Below are 19,424 nucleotides of genomic sequence, written 5' to 3'. Positions count from 1 at the left end.
ACAATACCTGTAGGGTTTAGGTGAGGTCTGAAAACAAAAGATCCCTGGCAAACACATACAAACTTTGAGTGGTGAGTGGGTTTACCTTTCCCCCAGAAGGTCCTCTGCCTCCTGGCTGTCCAGGATAGCCCTGTGAGAAAGGCACAGCCAACAATAAAATCAGATTATTAGCACTTCAACTGTCTTGACAGAATTAGAGCTGTAAGAATGTTATAGAGGAGTGCTTCGATTTCAATTGAAATTGCACTCAAGACAGAGCTAACATAACCTGATTGTCTATTTTATTTAACCAGTAAAAAACACATTAAGACTAAAGTCTCTTTTACAAGTGTGAACTGGCCAAGAGAAGAGGCGAAATAAGTAACAGCTTCGCCAGTAACAATAAATACAAGACAATAACAGGACAGACATGTAACATTCATAAACACAGTACCCACTAACTAAGAAGCTCAAAGGAAGGACAGGAACGTCTAATAATGCAACCAATAAAGGCTAAAATAAAAAACTGAGCAACAAAATTAGCTAACAAACTATTACCAGTGAGACGCCCTGAGGGCGAGAAGCGACCTCACCCTAAAGGGTGAGGTCGCGTGCACGCATCCGCCTGGGTGACGGCAGACTGCTGAGCGAGCTCTGGCGCTTTGGCATGGGGGTCAGAACATAATACGTTCAGTACAGAATTCATTCCATGTTATGGAATGAATTCTGTACTGGCCATATATGGATCGTGTCTTGAGCGTACAGGGTTTGATGAGGTCAGATCAACATATAGAATGTAAGAACAGGTCAGCTCCATATATGGAGCATTGGAGCTCTAAGGGTGGCAGCGGGGGCAGTGTCTTGAGTGTACAGGTTTTGATGAGGTCAGATCAAGATATGGAATGTCAGAACAGGTCAGCTCCATATATGGAGATATAAGGGTGGCAGTGGGGGCAGTGTCTTGAGTTTACAGGTTTTGATGAGGGCCCAGGTAGGGCCGGGCCTTCATTTTCTGGCCTGTTGAGAACTCTAGTTTTCGGGGGCTGCTGGGCGTGGCTGCACTAATACATTTGGGACAGGCCCGTCTAGAGTTTGAATGGAAAGGTATCAGTCAAAAGGGAGACATCGAAGAGGAAAGACAGGTGGGGAGGGTCAACAGAACAAGTCAGCTCCATATATGGAGATCGAAGGGTTTGAGGTCAGATGTAGAGTTGGGGGATGATTTACACACACACACACACACACACACACACACACACACACACACACACACACACACACACACACACACACACACACACACACACACACACACACACACACACACACACACACACACACACACACACACACACACACACACACACACACACACACACACACACACACACACACACACAAAGAAATAAAGAGTTTAAGTAGCAGTAAAGAACATATGAAAGATAGATGATGGCATAAAGCAGTCAAATCTTACAGTGTAGCCTGAATCCCCTACATCCCCCGTGAAGCCAGGTGCTCCGATCTGGCCCTGTAGGGACACAACAGAACAGAACAGAACAGAACAGAACAGAACAAATGAATGTTTGGTGTTTTCCTCCATCGGTTTCAGCAGGCTGTCAGTGTTCTTGAAAGTGGAATAAGTGCATGTATCTTACCAATATCTGCCATTTCCATAATTGTAAAAAGTATACCTTGAAGGTATACATTTATGATCATTCATTTTGCACACTCTTAGGAAATGGCTTTAATATTTTGAGCAATATTTATGCCGAGCAACTTGTCACACAACATTTCCCAAAAGAGTTTAACAGAGCTTAAATTCGGGTGAAAGGATTGCATTTGATCACACTTGAGCCTAAGCTCATAGCATTTCAAATTCTATGAATACAGACGGGACCTATACTCCCATTTGTTTTTGGTTGACATCAAGTAGATTCAGTCGAACTAGAAACCTCTGGTTGACCTTTTAGGACATCGCTAAAACTAAAAGCCATGTGCATCATAAAGGTAATTATGATAAACATCTGACATACCTTGCCTCCATCAGGTCCCTGAGGGCCTTGTTTCCCTATGAGACCTCGTGATCCCTGTAGGTAGTGTTTAACATCAAAATGAAAATGTTAGAAGAACTATGATCGATTACTAGGGGTGTAACGATACATCTTAATAGCCATACGATATGTATCATGATACATGGTTGACAATACTATTGGTTCATTCATGGCGATACGATACGATTTAATGATTTCAAATCGATACAGTAACTATTTAGAAAAGACATGAAATCTGTGGATAGAGCAGGTTTTTTAAGGGAAACATTTATCTCTGGTAAATACATGGACATTATATTTGAACACATTATAGACAAACCTGCACCTTGACATGAACACAAAGAATACATACATTTATCGATAGACCATGTGTAGCGATATGGAAAAGTAATTAAACCCCACTTTTACTATTTTGATTGATTATTTGCATTGCAAAACAATTCGATACTGATTATTTGCATTTCAAAACGATACAATACAAAGTCAAGCGATACGATATTTTGAGTTTTCATTTCGATATACTTCAATTCTTGAAATTAAAATATATTTTTTGATGCAGTTATTATATAATTACACCCTTATCATTACCAAACTAAAACAGACCTGTTCACAAAACACATGTTAAATGTTTCTGTCAGAAGAGACTACAACAATATATGTCTTCACCCACTTGATCTGTTGCATAGGCATGGAAATGTCACTAAATTCAAATTCCAATTTAAATTATAAATTTAAATATCATTAATTAATTAGTTAATTACCACTTTCAAGCTGGCGTCCCTATTTTGGAAATTCCATAGCAAACAAACAAACAAAAAATAATAGCAGCTCTACAAGCTTGTAGATTCAGATTTGGCTATTTCATCGTACGACACAATAAAGTGGCTAATGCTAATTTAATAAAATATCAAGAGTAACTGTGAAGAACATAAGACATGATTGTGATATCAGGACTTAAACAGCAGTATAATTGCAGTGTACATTCTGCATAATTCATAATTACCTTGATGCCTTTACCTCCCTTACTACCCAGGGTCCCAACTCCACCACGAGGGCCCTAACATAAAATAAATACACAGTGTTAGGAAGGCCTGACAGCTTAAACCTGTAGGGGCAACTTCAAAATAGTCCCCTGAAAATAACTATGTGACCTTTACCATCTACAGTGCAACCTGTAGCCCCCACCAGATGTAGCAGTGATTGTGATTCGGTTTTAGTGTCACATTAACCTACTTGTGTTAATGTGTCAACACACCTCCTTCCCTAGATGTGATCATATACCAAGTTTGTTTGGTAATCCTAGGCAATAATAGGCGATAATCTCAGTATACAGTGTTTCCCATAATGCATTGTGTGGTGGGCCACCACACAATCATGACCAGCCACCACAGTATGACTTTCAGTAAGTGCCCACGAATGGGCCAAAAAGGCAAATAACCGCAAAAAACATCGTCCAGTGCATGCACGTGCGCTGCACGAGTGTGCATGCGTGAAAGCTCCCCCCCTTTGTGGACCCTGTTGTAAATAAGTGTAATACTTCAAAGTAACAGTTTTTGTATTGACTTGTGCTTTTGTTTGAAATGTACCCATTCTGCATACTGTGAAATAAAAATTTCAATCAATCAATCAATCAAAACCACACTATCAGCTTCTGGCTATGGGAAACACTGGTACAAGATATCAGACACATAGGAGACTTGATGCTAGGCTTTTATAGGTTTACCTATAAATGGCGATTACTGAGGCACTACACTGTCTCTCTGTGTTTACCTTGCTTACTGTAAATCACTCTGGATTAAGAGCGTAGACTGCTAAATGTCTAAATAAACATCAATGTATTTTTAAGAAGTTATTTAAAGTGTAACAATGCTTCTAAATGTCAGAAAACCAACATGTATCTGCCCCAAATGTGCAACCCATTTTTGCTAAAATAGTTGACCATTGACCAAATATTTCTTTTAAAATGGAATTACCACAGAAAGAAACATAATCGTAATCATAATTGTACCAGTGACTTGTTTACACTACCACATGGATCTTGCTTTTATTTTCTTGTCTTGTGTCTATCACATAAAATGCCAAAACAAAACAAAAATGGTATAGCCGCCACAACTGGTCTCTGGACTGGGCAGATGATATGACATTTGTCAAGTGTATCAGCAAAATCACCAGTCAAACATCAAAGTGGACACAGTTTGACTACCTGTATAACTGTGGATCATTATAACAGTGACTTCCCCTGCATGCGCTGACGCTATCTTATCATAAGGAAGGTCATATACAGTTTAACTAGTCTACACTATACATAACTTTTGGTTACATTTGTACAGCCTCAGAGTTACAAATAGATAAATGAACACATGAATGAGTGCCTGATGATTTTACAGTGTAGGGCTCAAACTGATGTGGGTACTACTGACTCATCGGCTGAGCTAGATGGCACTTCATTATAGTTATAGGGACTCTGAATTCACCACAGGAGGTTATTAGCTCTACTTACGACATCCCCATATGCACCAACTCCTCCACGGGGTCCCTCCATACCGATGTCACCCTGTTAAGAATGCAGGATATAAATAAATGGTGCATTTATATAGCGCTTGTGTGTGTGTGTGTGTGTGTGTGTGTGTGTGTGTGGTTTAGTGGTGGGTTGAAATACTATTATTTACCTTCAGACCTAGAACTCCTACAGCACCTGGGTCTCCGGGAATTCCAGGTACCCCCTTGTTGGCAACAGAAAGAGAAAGTTTGAAGTGAGAGTTAAAATGTCCATAAACAAATGGGTGGGTGGACGGATGGATGGATGGATAAATGTTTTATTTGACTTTGTTTCACTGGGGATTTTATTTGACACCATTAAGGATGTATGAGAATGCTTGGATTACCAACAGCCGTGAAAAAAGGTGTGAGAGGCAGGAAAATAAATATAGTAATGCATATACTGCATAATGTATGGCTCATACTGCCACCTATTGGTGACAGTAACAGGTTAACTTTTGGTCACAACTGATATTGAGAGAACTGTTAAATATAAACATGATCCTTGATTTAAAGGACTAAGAGGCACAGTTCGGGAGATTCTGACTTTGGTGAACAGTAATGACGTAATAATTTAAGGACTATCGATCACCTTAGTCTATAATTCTATATGAACAACAGTATTGATTTGAGGATATACATTCTTTTATATGATTTTAAATGTCTGATTTATGGAAAATCAGGTAAGTGTTTAAGATGTGTTGAATAGGGGGAATGAGCTGTGTGTTGTTAATTGTTCCAAACCTGAATGGAAAGAAATACAGCAATGCTTTTCATTTTAAAATTCTCTATGGGAAATTAGGCAATTAAGCAAGACAGGGTCTGATAACAGCAATAGGCTCACATGCAGCCAGCGTGTGACAGCAGTCATCTATGATGTATTCATGTTTGTGCAAGGTTTCCGATCCGAGCAGAGGCCATATTGGAACCGTGGCCAGTTCGTTCATACTTTGGATTGGAACACCAATCCAGGATCAGAGGTCAGATGACATCACAAGTAGCGGTCTGGGTAATTTATCCTTTAAAAAAAAGAAGAACTGGCATTCTTGAAAAATATTCAAGATATGTTCATATAACTATAGACCTTCGGGCACCGGCCTACTGCAAAAATTAAAATAGGGAATGCATGCCCCACCCTGTTACATAATACCTGTTATACATGTTGTCATAGCACCCGCTTTAACTGCCTGTCTGTGTCTCTTTTGTGCCCATATTATGTTATCGGTATATGGGCATATATGGGCCTACCCATTTATGGGCATATGGGGCGGGATTGGCAGTTATGGAAAGTCCTCAATCATGACCAGAGCCTTTTCTAGTGGTTCTGGACAACCACCTATCCGACTGACGCAGAGCACTGGACCGGGTCGACTGCGCGTGTCGAATTTTAAGTCGTCGGTTGAATGGTTCTCGAGATGCGTGGAATACAAACATACATAAATAAACATATTGTACTACATACTTACGTACATAAAGAGATTCAGTGCATTAATTGTCAGATTGGTCCTCAGTCCTCACTAATGCTCAGTATAAAATCATGATCTTATTACCGGGCATTAGTGAGGAGTGAGGACAGATGTGGGTTGTGGATATAGTTTGCAGAGAAGATTGTGTGCACATCTCAATGCCTATATTCAGGCCAGGTGCTGGATGTCAGGCATCAAGGCAAACATCACCGTTTGCTGAGGATCTAGGGGTAGGCCTATAGAGGTTTTAGACCCCTAAAACCACTTCTCGTCGGAACATGAGAAGTCCAGCACCTTTGCTCACTTTGGGTGTGAGTGGTACTGAGTACTATTATGGAGATGATGTTGAAACAATACGGGGTATGAAGGTGTGGCTCCCATGTTGCCAACTGTGTTATCTATGACGTATCTACAATGTCGATGTATGACCCCAAAATTTGGGCATGGTTTTTCAGCCTGATGCGAGCCCCTTTGACTTCCCTAATAAAATAATATACATTTTAAAGTTATGTTAAACATTTAAAAAAATATAAAACATATGAGAAAAAGAACGTCAAACACAGACAGACACACACAGGCCCTATTATAGACTGGTAGCCATATAGAGTCATGCCTTAAAAAGGTGAAACGTGCTAGCACTTATCATTTCTCAACTCCAGTATTTAAATAATGCTTTTGTGGAAAAAAAACCAACAAAGTTAAAAAAAATAGAAAAAAAAAGGTTAAACGTTACTTTAGTTTACGAGCAGCCAATATGAAGGATCTGCTTCAAAGAAGAGTCATTCTGTCAGCACATTCAAATTTCAAACTGTGGGGAGATAGACTCCCCACAGTAGTAGCACCACCACAATAGACTCAACACATGAACACGTGGACACATGGTAAATCTTTTGTAAAGTGTGTATACTCCAGTATACTCCTCACCATGGCTCCAGAGAAACCAGAGGCACCGTCTTCACCGTCAGCCCCATTGTCTCCCTACAAAACCAAAAGGGCACAAGGACAAAGTGAAGAAAAGCTTTGTTAAATGATGTGCATTGTGGCTAAATCATTGTCTGTGTGTGTCATTGGATGGACATTACTGAGGAACTGTATGTTATGGAAAAACTAACATTCATACTTTAGACTACAAGAGGATAAGTTCTATAAAAAGTGGGAAAAGTGGGATCTCATCTTTCAGCCTAGCGATAATGTATGAGGATTTCAATGAATGTATCTTGTAATATCAAAGTAAAATCAAAAGTCGGCCTCCTGGTGGCTATAACAGGCCGTTCTGGAAGATTTGGGGCAGAGGTTTATCGTTGGCATCCAGGGAGTGTGTGTGCAAAATTTGACATCGACAGGGTTAACGGTGCCGGAAATTTGCTGTACACAGACGGACAGATGGACGGACGGACGGACGGACACAAGCACACACACTCCGATATGGTTGAGAAATGACAGAGTTAGCATGCGGGGGTCCCCGGGGGTCCCTGAGCCGACCCCAGGGGGGCAGTCAGACAGATATTTTGTGAAGCCACTAAGGAAATGAAAGTTCATATAATGGCCTGTTGTGGCGCTGTCATTGGACCCAGAAAAACCCATAGCCCCATAGAAGTCCATGTATTTGGGCCCAACTTCACCTAGACTGTATTACCTTAATAAACATGGTCATGAATACTTTCTTCTTCCAGTCACTAGTTTAAAGTCTCATTTCTAATGTCATAATATTCTTTTTGGAAAATTATGGTCCCATTAATTTAAAAAATGACCATAAAGTCGCGTATGTTCTGAGGGGCGTGGCTACCGTTACAGTCTATGATAGGGATTCCCCTCCCACTCGAGTCAAAATAAAAACCAACGGAGAAGAAGGGGGGAAGTCCCGCCTCGTTGTCTGGGCCAGCCAATGGCCAGCTGGACCAAAACGGATCTAGAAAGATGGCGACTTCCATTGCAAGGACTGACAGGCTTCATTTTACGTTAATGTTAGACCCGGGGAATGCTTTGTCCATATTTTTTACAATCCATGGCCGACCCGCATCCGAAACGGTTGAGAAATTAGTTAACGTGTGGGGGTCCCCAGGGGGTCCCTCTACTGTACTACTGTACTGTCACACCCAAAATCATCATATATACAATTAATATGTGTGTGTGTGTTAGGCTGCGTCATATCCAGGGGGGTACAGAAACAGAAGGCTCCTGCCCTATGGGCCTCACTGCTCGGCAAGGCTTACTTACATAAGTATGGAAAGTATGATTTTCTCACCACTGGCCCTGTGTCTCCTCCTCTTCCTATGACCCCTTTGAATCCCCTGTAACCCTGTAACAAAAGAAAAACGATTCTAAATAATGTCATTATCAAATTAGGCCTACTATAATCTCTTACACAAATAAATAATGTACTGTACTGTATGAACTGTAGAGGCATGTATAGCAAGAACTTAAACTTCAATGTTCCTTCCTGCCATTAATTTGAGCTATTCCATATGGATCAAATATTACTTTGTATAATGTGTCTGATACTTACCTCCCTTCCTTGAATCGCCGGGATGCCTGTTTTGCCCTGCAGGCCCCTGCTGCCCTGAAATTATATGAAAGATGTATGAGAGAGACACACAGATCAAATGGATAGCCATCATGAACAAACTAGGATGCAACACTTTATCTCTTGATTACATGCTATTGTGTATAAGGGTAAAGTAAAAGGTTTAATAAACTGTGAACATTAGAATACACATACACTTGGAATAAGCTTTCACTTGGGATACAAGAGATTTAATTACTCTGAACTTGAGCACGTTTAATATAGAATAATTGAGGTTCAGACTATACCAGTGGTGCCGTGATTTATTTGCCACCCTAAAACATGATCATCAGGTCTTATTGTTATATAAGGAGGTATATTTTTTCTGAAATATTTGTTTAAATGTTTATGTGGGCACGCCCACCAGTTCATTAAGTATGCCTGGTTTGCCTGGTGGGTGGTGATGGGTGGTGATCTTAGAGTATATAATACTTTAAGGTGGTGATCCACCGAACTGAAGCCGCACCCACAGCTGTAGTTGTATGATAAAGGTTAGGGGAGGGGCTGATAGTGTGATGTCACTATATTACTGTTTATTAGTGTGGTTGGACTCTAGTTCCATTCAGCCAAAGTGATTTAGCAAACAATGACTGATTCTTCAGTTAAGTTTGGTAACCTGCCTTAATTAGTAGAGTAGACAAGTCTTTTTTACCCCCTTTAATTCCTCACCACACAATGCACTGCTGGAATGTCCTCCCAGTGAGAGGACGTCGTAGCACCTACATCCTACTCCAAACTCCAACAGTCCCTACTGACCTACGGCCCAGTCCAAGTCTGTGCAATGATCATCCTCCCCTGGGTACGGCCAATTGGCTGTGACTTGGCTAAACCGGATTGTGCAGTGCATTTAAACACCAAACGTTGTGGAGGTGGGCAGGTATACTTTACCCCTGCGGAAGCGGCGCCACCCAAGTGACCCCAGATTTGGTATTGTCCATTTTTGCCTTCAAATACTGCACATTCATAATGCCATTGAGATGGTGACTACCTTCGGTCCAGCAAAGCCTGCAAAGCCTGGCTCCCCGGGCTCACAGTTGCAGTCTGTGGGCCCCTCCTCTCCCAAAGTCGCATCAGCACCTGACTGCTCCTCAGAGGAGTCTGTATCAGGAGGACCATATGGAACCTGGTAAGACATGATAATACATCAGCACCTGACTGCTCCTCAGAGGAGTCTGTATCAGGAGGACCATATGGAACCTGGTAAGACATGATAATACATCAGCACCTGACTGCTCCTCAGAGGAGTCTGTATCAGGAGGACCATAATTATGGAACCTGGTAAGACATGATAATACGCCATGAGGGCCAGCACAGACAAGTATTCTGCACACATGTGTAAGCATGCCTTGAACTGCTATACTTGTGAGGACATTCAACTGATTTCCATTTTCCATTTAGTAACCCAGATTTGGCACAAACAAGGGACTAAATTAATTTAGATCATATGCCACCAAAATGTGGAACGCCCTACCAATGGTCATTAAGACATGTGAATCCCTTGACTCCTTCAAAACCGCTCTCAAAGGGCACCCACGGACGGCTGCAATTCGAAACTGGCCCCCGTAAAATCTGAATTCCCACCCACCCCTTTTCCCCTCACTGTATATGTTTTCTTCCCCTTTTTAACTGTTTTTGGCTATATAGAAGTGTATATTTGTACGTCTCTAAATGTTATGATGAATTGAACATGGTGGACCCTATTGTAAACAAGTGTAATGCTTTATGGTGTTGTCCACAATTAACAGTTTTGTATTGAGTTGCGCTTGAAATGTAACTGTAATTCTTCAATCTGTTAATAAATACTTCAATCAATCAATTAATCAATCAATCAAAACTTCTAACCATAAATAATACATACCGGTAGGCAAAGAGACAACCTGCAGGTGCTCACTGGAGACGTATAAGTCAATAATCTTAAAATAGTAAAAAGGTTCTCCTGGATCAGTCGCGATGAAACATCAGATAAAAAAGGCACTTTATTAAACCAACATGTTTCGACCTACAGTATAACGGTCTGTTGGTTTAATAAAGTATCTTCTGAGTGCCCAGATCTCCTCCTTTTTTATCATAAATAATACGTATGGCTAACGTTCACACTTACCATCACTTTCTGTAATTTGTCCTTTTTGGCGTAGTAGGCCTCGGTGGTGGTGGCGTACGGGTAGTCATCCTCAGTGATCATGGTGACGTGGGTGGGTTCATCATAGTCCTCTGGCTCTGGGGTGGGCTCCAGTGGGTTCTCTGTCCAGGAGATGAGAAAAGAACCATGATTTTATGTCCAAACATTAGTACTGGTATACACTCTCAACAAAAACCTGCATTATGCAGGACAAAACATATAATTATAGAATACACACAGAGTTACCATGCCAGACATTGTCCTTACATTATTACTCAGAGCTAAATAGTAGGGGTGTAATGGTACATTTTAACAGCATGACGATACGTATCACAATACATGGTTGACGATACGACACATGGACGACATTGGTTCATTATGGCGATACGATTCTATTATTAAAATCGATACAGTAACTCTTTAGCAAAAAAATGTAATCTGTGTGAAACATGTGGATAGTGCAGGTTTTTTAAGGGAAAATGTATTAATATGGATATAAATAAGTAAACAGTTATTCTCTGGCAAATACATAGACATTATATTTTAACACATAGACAAACCCTATGTTGACATGAACACAGAGAATACACACATTTATCAATAGACCAAGTGTAGCAATATTGAATGGAAAAGTAATTAAAACACCCTTTTTCATTTCTTCTTAAAATTGCTAAATACAACGCACGCACAAGTAGGCCTACTTAGTATTGATACAATCGATTAATTGCATTGCAAAAACATTCGATAGCAATTATTTCTATAGCAAAACGATACGATTCGATTTTTGTCAATGTTGCTGTTTACATTTCTTGAAATTAAAATAGATTGTTTTTGTCTTTGTAAATCTTCATGGCTACTGGCACAAAAGGCTAATGTAATTTTAATTCCTAGATTAATCGTAGATAATAATTTCCCCTCCTGCTCAGTTGTCCCACAATCTCCATAACAAACCATATGGAGGCTATGCAATTGTACAATTTATATGATACAACTTGAATAAACTCAAATAAGCATGAATGGTGAGACAAACTATGATGCTGTGATGTTCACCTGGATGTGGCGGGACAGAGCCCTCATAGGTGTGTTGATCCTCACCTGGTTGAACACAGAAATTCTCAAGTGAGTGTATTGTAACGTTATTCTTGAGACAAGTCACACGGACACACACATTTGCTACGATACTATGATAGCTATGATGTTGACTTGAATAATAACACCTTCATGTTGTGAAACATTATTGTGCTTTATGTATTGCTTCAACAGTGTACTGTAAAGTACTAAACAAGTTTACAATAGGTATTATGCCTTTGTAATTATTTTTTTCTTAATTTCTAAATTTAGGAGTTATGTCAATTAACCAATCCCTCCTAATGTAGTTCTTAATTGTCACTGCTGACCGCTACAATTGGCCTTGTGGAGGGTGTAGAGTCAACAATCACGTATCTCCTCTGATAGATGTGTGTTAATCACATTGTGCCCTTTTGTTGTTCAAAAACCTTTGTAAAAATAACTCTAAACAAGCATACAGAAGTTCATAAAATATAACTGACAATGATAACAGTCGGCCTCTGGTTTGCAAAGTGATGCTGACCTGAGTGGTCACGGTCACCAGAGGATTCATCCTGGGCATGAGAGGAGAGGGCACACAGAACGAACACAAGCAACAGTGAGGGAACAGAAACCTGTAAAGACATGTGAAAAAGACAACAGAGCAATTAAAAAAGAAAACTGCAGGTCTGCAGGTAAGCTATCCGTCTTTATCCATTGGATGTGTACATTTTTCCCATGTAGGCTATTTCCAGCTAATGATTGTATAGCTTTCAGTGCAAAGCAGATTACTGTGTACTCAGTGATAAATATGGCCATTTCTTTAAGAATAATACATACTTGTGTGTCACTTAAAAATCACAGCATTACAGAAAAGAGATCTTGAACCCATCCACTACTATCTCTTTGATGTACACAAATGTATACACAAATCTTGAACCTATTTTTATGGTGAAGGATCCATCTGATGACAGTGATCTGTCTGTGTCTGTTAGTTCATCTAACTGACAATTTACCCCCTCCCATTATTTAAATATACTATATCTATATATATGTGTATACATACAGTATATATATATATATATATATATATTATTTTTTTTTATGAATTAGTTCATTGAGTAAACTGGGCTCAGAACTGCCTCAAACCATGTCCCAATTTTTTGATGACTGACTAATCAATATGACATTATCGATGACAGAAGTATTTTGTTTTAATCAATACTGAGTACATGTACATTTATTGTCATTACGTGGCACTGTAGAAGCTAGTTTTGCAATGCCTGCCTCTCAGTGGGAAAGACACTAAAACATCACAGGTACTTGTAGTGGGGGAAATTCTGACATAGCTACTTTGGTCCAAGACCAAACATGAATATATCATGTTTCAAGACAACACAATCTTAAGTTATAAGTCAGAGTCAGAGATGTGCAGTAAGTAGCACTACACTTGTCTCACACAATTCAGTTTGTCAACTTCAGCTAGAGTTCAATTGAGAACACACTGAGATCTAAACACTCAGAGAGCTCTTTGTCTGGATGCAACCACACTGCTGCAGTTCTCAAACTCATCTCACATTCCAGAACATTCCCAAGTAGTTTGAAGACTGCTAGGTCCAGGCCTCACCACTGTGAGAGTAGTGGTCTTTGACATGATTTCAACAATGGGAATTCTACATCGCATTTCCCAGGGTTTTGTTATTTTCTGTAAGTAGCCTATAAGGTATTTTAATAATTGGCAAACTAGGACATAACTGATTTGAAATGCTTGGTTCAGTCCACATTACTGTGCATGGCCATGGGCTAGCTGTAGAATTTAATTCCAACAATTACAGCAGTCACTTTGAAGCAATCATTTCATACTCTTTAAATTCACATTTTAACAGTTAACTTGCACTAATTGCGAATGCAGTGAGCACTTACTATGAGACCTAGCAGATCATGTCTGTATGTCTGTGTGTCTGTCTGTCTGTCTGTGTGTCTGTCCCGCTATCCAAATATGGAGTGTGTTGCATCAGCAATCACTCAGCTCCATATATGGGCACAAAAGGGGCCAGGTCCACTCAGCTCCATATATGGGCACAAAAGGGGCACCATATAAGGAGTCCCCAAAGCAGCTATACGTCCAAAACCCAAATATGTACGAGCTGCGTTCGCTTCCCGCGTTTGCGCGTCTTACTCGTATTATTGTAATTGATTAATTATTTGATGAATGTTGCTGGCAGTGGGTTCGATCCCTGGTTCTATCCCCGGCTGTCCCCTGGGTTAGTCTGTCCTTGAGCAAGACACTGAACCTGTAACTGCTAGTGCCTTGTCAGGTTTCCTCCCCTGTCTGTGTTTAAATGTAATGCACATTGTGAGGCACTCTACAGTACATAAAATTAGTATAAATCCATTCCAGATTACAGTGGGCATTCAATAGATACATGTATGGTTGTGTAACCAGCATCCTTTATGTGGGTGGAGCTTGCTGTCATGGATGTTGACCTGCAGGTCCCCTGGGACAGTAAGGTGAAGCATTCGTTTCATTCTCTTCACCACTCTTTCAATCCACATTTTAACAATTAACTTGCACAAAATAGACAAGTTAAAATGTAATTAATAATAATTCAGTTGTCACAATTAAACTGATTTTAAATTAGCCATCTGTCACAATTAAACTGATTTAAAATGAGCCGTTCTTGCTTCAGGATGTACCTCAGACTTTGGTCAAAGGACCAACGTTCAGCCAGTTCCCATAAACAATTACATTAAAACATCTGCAGTGTACGTTCCTGTGTAGTTGAATACATGGTTATTGAGGGAGGGAGTAATCTCCTAATTTTACAAAATAAGACAATGACACTGCTATAAATGCAACACAGAAACATAGCTTATTAGCCTTCAACACAAGCACAGCCGATATCAATTTTATAAACCATGCTAAGACCCAGTTGCATTATTGTTTTGATCTCTTCAGCAGGCTCAAAAATTAACAAAGAAGGTCCCAAATTAATGTTCACACAGAATACCATTTGAGGCCTGCCTGTCTCTACCTTCAGCAGCAGGACCAAAACCCATGGCCCTGGTCTCATGGCAGCTACATCCTCACTTACCTGAACCCTGGAGGCTCCTATGGTGCTGGTTCTGCCCATTTGGTGATGTAAAATCCACTCAAACCAGCCTGCTTAGGGTACAAGATGCTTGCAGACCCCTACAAAAAGCAGAGGGGGAATTTTCCTGATTTTTCTTTCCTTGAAGCCAGCTCTTCACAGCATTCTTGCTTCCCGTTCTCATCGATGCCCTCTCTCTCCGTTTATTTTCTTTCACGTGTGCCTCTCTGTCTCTCTGCCCAGGGATCCGTCAGGTTCCCAGGCACTAACGGGCTCCTCTCTCTCTCCTCCTTCACAGGGTGAGAAATACCTGAGTCTTTAGGGAGAGAGTGATAAAGTGGGTCAGTTAAAGAGAGAGAGAGAGAGAGAGAGAGAGAGAGAGAGATGGAGACTTACAAGCTGTGTGTTCATGACTTTAGTGTGGCCACTAATTAATTATTGAACAGAAAACGTAATGAACTTCAAAGTACCGGTAGATCCACCCAGTGAACTCAACTATAATGCCATCAATACAATGGGTGTCAGAAGAAAACGTTTAACAGAAAATAATACAATCTGCAGAAATACAAAAACTATAACATTAATCTTATTTAAACAATGCATTGTCAACCAACATGGAAGAATCAGAGGCTTCACAAGCATCAGGTTTACATCTGGAATGTCAATGTTGTCTGTGAACAAAAACATGTACCCTTAAATTAAAGGTGGCTACATATCTATTCTAGATAATGCAATGAGCTGAATCAAGTTAAAAGAGGATTTTCTATCAGCTCCACCTCTCACCTCCAATGACCTTTTGGCCTGGTGGTAAAAGTGTGCCAGCTATAACACTACAATACAACATTCTATGCAGTCTGTTGTTCTTTCAGACAACCCTATATGGGGCTCAGTCTATATATCTGGTGGATGTGGTAGGGACCTTTCTGTCATCAAATTAATATTAGGGCATAATATTACAGGCATAAAAACTAATACCACAAGTAAGACGCGCAAACGCGGGAAGCGAACGCAGCTCGTACATATTTGGGTTTTGGACGTATAGCTGCTTTGGGGACTCCTTATATGGTTATGGCTGAGTCATGGTGACGTAACAGCGGGACAGACAGACACACAGACATGATCTGCTAGGTCTCATAGTTAGTGCTCACTGCATTCGCAACTATACCACACTACTAGTAAAGGGGCACTAAGTGGAACACAAATCTCCACCAGGAGGCATACCCTACACCAGAGCCATCTAATAGAAGAGTTACGATATTGAGGGGGCGGAAACCGAGTTCATGCAGCCTGAACTGAGACGAGCTGGAGTTGGAAATACATTGTTTTCAACGAGGGCTGCACAAATAAGAGTTATTTGAAGTTTACAGTTTTAAAGTATTGTACAGTAACAACTAAAGTCCCTTTAATGTTTATGTTGTACTATTACTACAAAACAATCTAAAATAAAGGGATTTAAGATCATTAAAGCTGGGCTGTTGCTAGACCCTCTTGGAACCCTACGTAAAGTTTCTGACATTTGGATAACTTTACATAGGGTGCCTATGCATCTATCCCACGCGAAATGTTATACAGACGTACATACCCTCGGAAAAGGCTGTGATGCGGATTTTTGGTGAGATGTTTCAAAAGAAGCATACCGGTATATTGGCTATAGGAGACAACGGAAATGTCAGCGAATTTTCATTTGGCGCAGAAGCCGTTAAGTTTGTTTGACCGTTTTGGCTGCTGTGAAATTCTCTCTTCCTTCCTTCCTTGACATCCCACTTTTCCGAGGGTATGTACATCTGTATACCATTTCGCATGCAGGATAGATGGGACCCTATGTAAAGTCATCCAAATGTTTACGTAGGGTTCCGAGAGGGGCTAGGCTGTTGCCTAAGTCCAATGCATTTCTGCCTACTGTCCATTTCTGCCTACTGTCCAGGACTTGTCCCAGTTGGACTGTCCAGGACTTGTCCCCATTCTCAATAGAAGTCTATGTAGGAGAGCCACCATTAGACTGGCCCCATGAAGCGAACGCAGTTTGCGTATATATGTATATCTAAGGCTCTGCCCTACACCTCCCTCGGCCTTGTCGTTCTGTCTGTATGGTCAAGTTGAAGCCCACTTCATCATTGGCATCTCAACACCCAGTTAAATGTGAATGTTTAGAATAGATAGTCTTCTCCAGAGCAGAGCACCAGAGCCACACTGTGAAAATCATGTTTCTGCAACAGTGACATTTGTCACTGTTGAAGTGAGGGGCGCAAGATGTATGTATTTTGGCCATATTACGTAATTTAATGCCCTAAAACAAACATAAAACTCCATAGACTTGGCTAGCAAACGAGTCATGTGTTAAGTGCCCTAAATAGACTTGGCTGGCATACTATTTTCGACATGAGTGCTCTAAACAAACATTACAAATCCCATAGACTACACTTGGCTGCCATATCGTAATCTTCAAAAGCCATTTCAAAAGCCACTCAAACATAGCTAAAATAGTAGATCTACAAACCATTTTGGTTTTTTTATAAAACGCTATAGTGTTGATTCTGATTAAAATTAGAACCCCTTTTAGTTCTAGTTATAATGGAAACTATCGCAGAACATTCAGGTTATATTCAACCAATGGACTTCAGAAGAGTAATGTGTAGTCAAGTGTGGGAAATTGGTTGAAGTTGAACAAAGAACATGGTCAAATCTCTATATATGGAGTACTCCGATGGAATTGATATATGACATCATCATTGATGACAAATATTCTGGCCTGGACTCCATATTTGGGGATGGTATTGGAACTCCATGAGATAAAAGGGGCCCCAAGGGGTCACTTGCTCAAATAGCCATCTCCAATGTTACCACTGTTACGTTTGTGACCACCGTCCACCAGTCTCCAAATACTGACATATTAAGTTGTGACATGGAGATTAATTAATAATTATATATGTTACCTAACTTACCTTTAATAAATGCAATTTTAATATAGGATTCTATTTTATTTTGAAGTGCAGGCGCGGACGTCCTGTTGCTCTAGTGGCGGTGCTGGCAGCGTACTTGATCAACTTCAACCCTAGCTACCTCCTTTCTCCTCTCCGCCATGCTCAAAACAAAGCTCGAAGTTACACATGCTACAAGACGGAAACCGGCACAAACTATTTGAACACGCAACAACCCCACATAGATCAATTTCCACTACGAAAGCACAATAGCAGTGCGAGCTGGGAACACCAATCCAAATCGCTACCTAAACAGATCAACAACACACATCTTCACAACAACAATGGCAGCGCCCTGCAGCGAAAACAACCAGAACCAGAACCACGCGGGGTCTGGGAAGTTGAAGTTCAGCCTGGAGGTTCCGTTCCCCTCTGCGACCGAAGCCAACATCGCTTTCCGGTCTCTGCAGCCGGACAAAGAGCCGAGAAAAGGGGGCATCAGCAAGGATATGACCGTCTCTGGGTGCGTTATGTCTGTGAGGTGGAGTGCGGAAGAGACTCGGATCCTCCGCGTGTCTGTGAACTCTTTTCTGGATCATCTGACACTGGTTCTGGAGACCATGGAGGCATTTGGACCTCCTGTAGTTCCTCTTTAACTCATATACTCATTTATTTGCGATTGTTTGTATTGATATCATGGACACTGACATCACATCATAGACTAGATTATATATTTGTCATTGGATAAACAAAATATTGAACGCATTTCCATTGTTTCATTAGTGTGAAACAAGTGCCAGTGTACTTTTGTTTAGCTTTCTTTCTTTTTTGGGAGGGGGTGGGCACTGGCAGACACTAAAATGAAACTAAATAGCCTACATTGAATTTCAACTACTAGACTACAAAAATATGATGATATAACCATAATCCATATTAACCCTCTCAAGAGGGTTGACCATTTCAAATGACATGGTCATGAATCACCTGTTCCAGTGCATTGTTCAGTAGAATGCTGTAATGAACAACTAATAAACTATAATTTGTTAATGTTTACACTAAACAAGTTGCTGAGTGGTTTCAGATTTGTACAGTACTTCCATACATTTCCAGTACTTGATACTCGTAATAATAATGTAGTGGCTATGCTCTTTTCTTGATATTCGGAAACTGTGGATACAAACATAATATTGCTTTCCCCTAAATCTGGCAATATAATGCACATCACAATACTGTGATACTGCAAGCAAGGCATTGCGGTTTAAACCATCTAATTTGAGTTAAGAAAAAGTATACTCTTTATGCAATCAAAGAAAGGAAAGGTACTATGTTTACCCAGGGTAACTGGACTTCAAGAACTTGTTTACAGCCAGGCCCTGCTCATAGAACATTTCATGGTAGAGGTTCAATGCCTTGTCCAAGGGCACTTCAGCGGTGGGGTCTGGGATCTGTAATACAACACAGTACCTGTAACATCCAACATAATAGAAATTAACATTTTGTGAAAAATAAAATTACAAATGTTTGAGAATCGATGCTTAACATGAGATGCCAATACTCGAGTATCAATATTTACTTTACCATACCTTGTGTCGCTGGCAAAAACAAAGCACCCATATAGCCAACCAAAATATTTGATCAAATACAGCAGCTC

The 19,424-nt window shown here is 40.4% G+C and overlaps 2 protein-coding genes across 2 annotated transcripts in view; one reads left to right on the top strand and one right to left on the bottom strand.

Annotated features, from left to right (window-relative positions):
- LOC308319023 (uncharacterized protein) overlaps positions 1–19,389 on the bottom strand; it is a 29,947-nt gene extending 10,558 nt beyond the window's left edge. The window contains exons 1-15 of the mRNA XM_080768821.1: positions 19,106–19,389; positions 14,859–15,171; positions 12,308–12,398; positions 11,767–11,811; positions 10,699–10,838; positions 9,586–9,720; positions 8,541–8,594; positions 8,280–8,333; positions 6,959–7,012; positions 4,700–4,753; positions 4,531–4,584; positions 3,034–3,087; positions 2,013–2,066; positions 1,454–1,507; positions 86–130 (exon numbers count right to left, since the gene is read on the bottom strand). Coding sequence (XP_080624947.1) covers positions 86–130; positions 1,454–1,507; positions 2,013–2,066; positions 3,034–3,087; positions 4,531–4,584; positions 4,700–4,753; positions 6,959–7,012; positions 8,280–8,333; positions 8,541–8,594; positions 9,586–9,720; positions 10,699–10,838; positions 11,767–11,811; positions 12,308–12,398; positions 14,859–14,897 — 927 coding nt within the window. The 5' untranslated portion in view covers positions 14,898–15,171; positions 19,106–19,389. The remainder of the gene's footprint in view (positions 1–85; positions 131–1,453; positions 1,508–2,012; positions 2,067–3,033; positions 3,088–4,530; positions 4,585–4,699; positions 4,754–6,958; positions 7,013–8,279; positions 8,334–8,540; positions 8,595–9,585; positions 9,721–10,698; positions 10,839–11,766; positions 11,812–12,307; positions 12,399–14,858; positions 15,172–19,105) is intronic.
- Positions 17,895–19,118, top strand: LOC308319022 (EKC/KEOPS complex subunit Lage3-like). The gene has a single exon (XM_080768820.1). It carries the CDS (start codon positions 18,118–18,120, stop codon positions 18,427–18,429), a length of 312 nt encoding a protein of 103 aa, XP_080624946.1. The 5' UTR covers positions 17,895–18,117; the 3' UTR covers positions 18,430–19,118.
- Positions 19,390–19,424: the final 35 nt, after the last annotated feature.

The sequence above is a fragment of the Protomyctophum bolini genome (genome assembly GCF_963924005.1).
Source record: "Protomyctophum bolini genome assembly, chromosome: 7".
NCBI classification, from domain to species: domain Eukaryota; kingdom Metazoa; phylum Chordata; class Actinopteri; order Myctophiformes; family Myctophidae; genus Protomyctophum; species Protomyctophum bolini.
The sequence above is the reverse complement of the archived record's forward strand: the minus strand, read 5'-3'. Positions and strand labels throughout refer to the sequence as shown.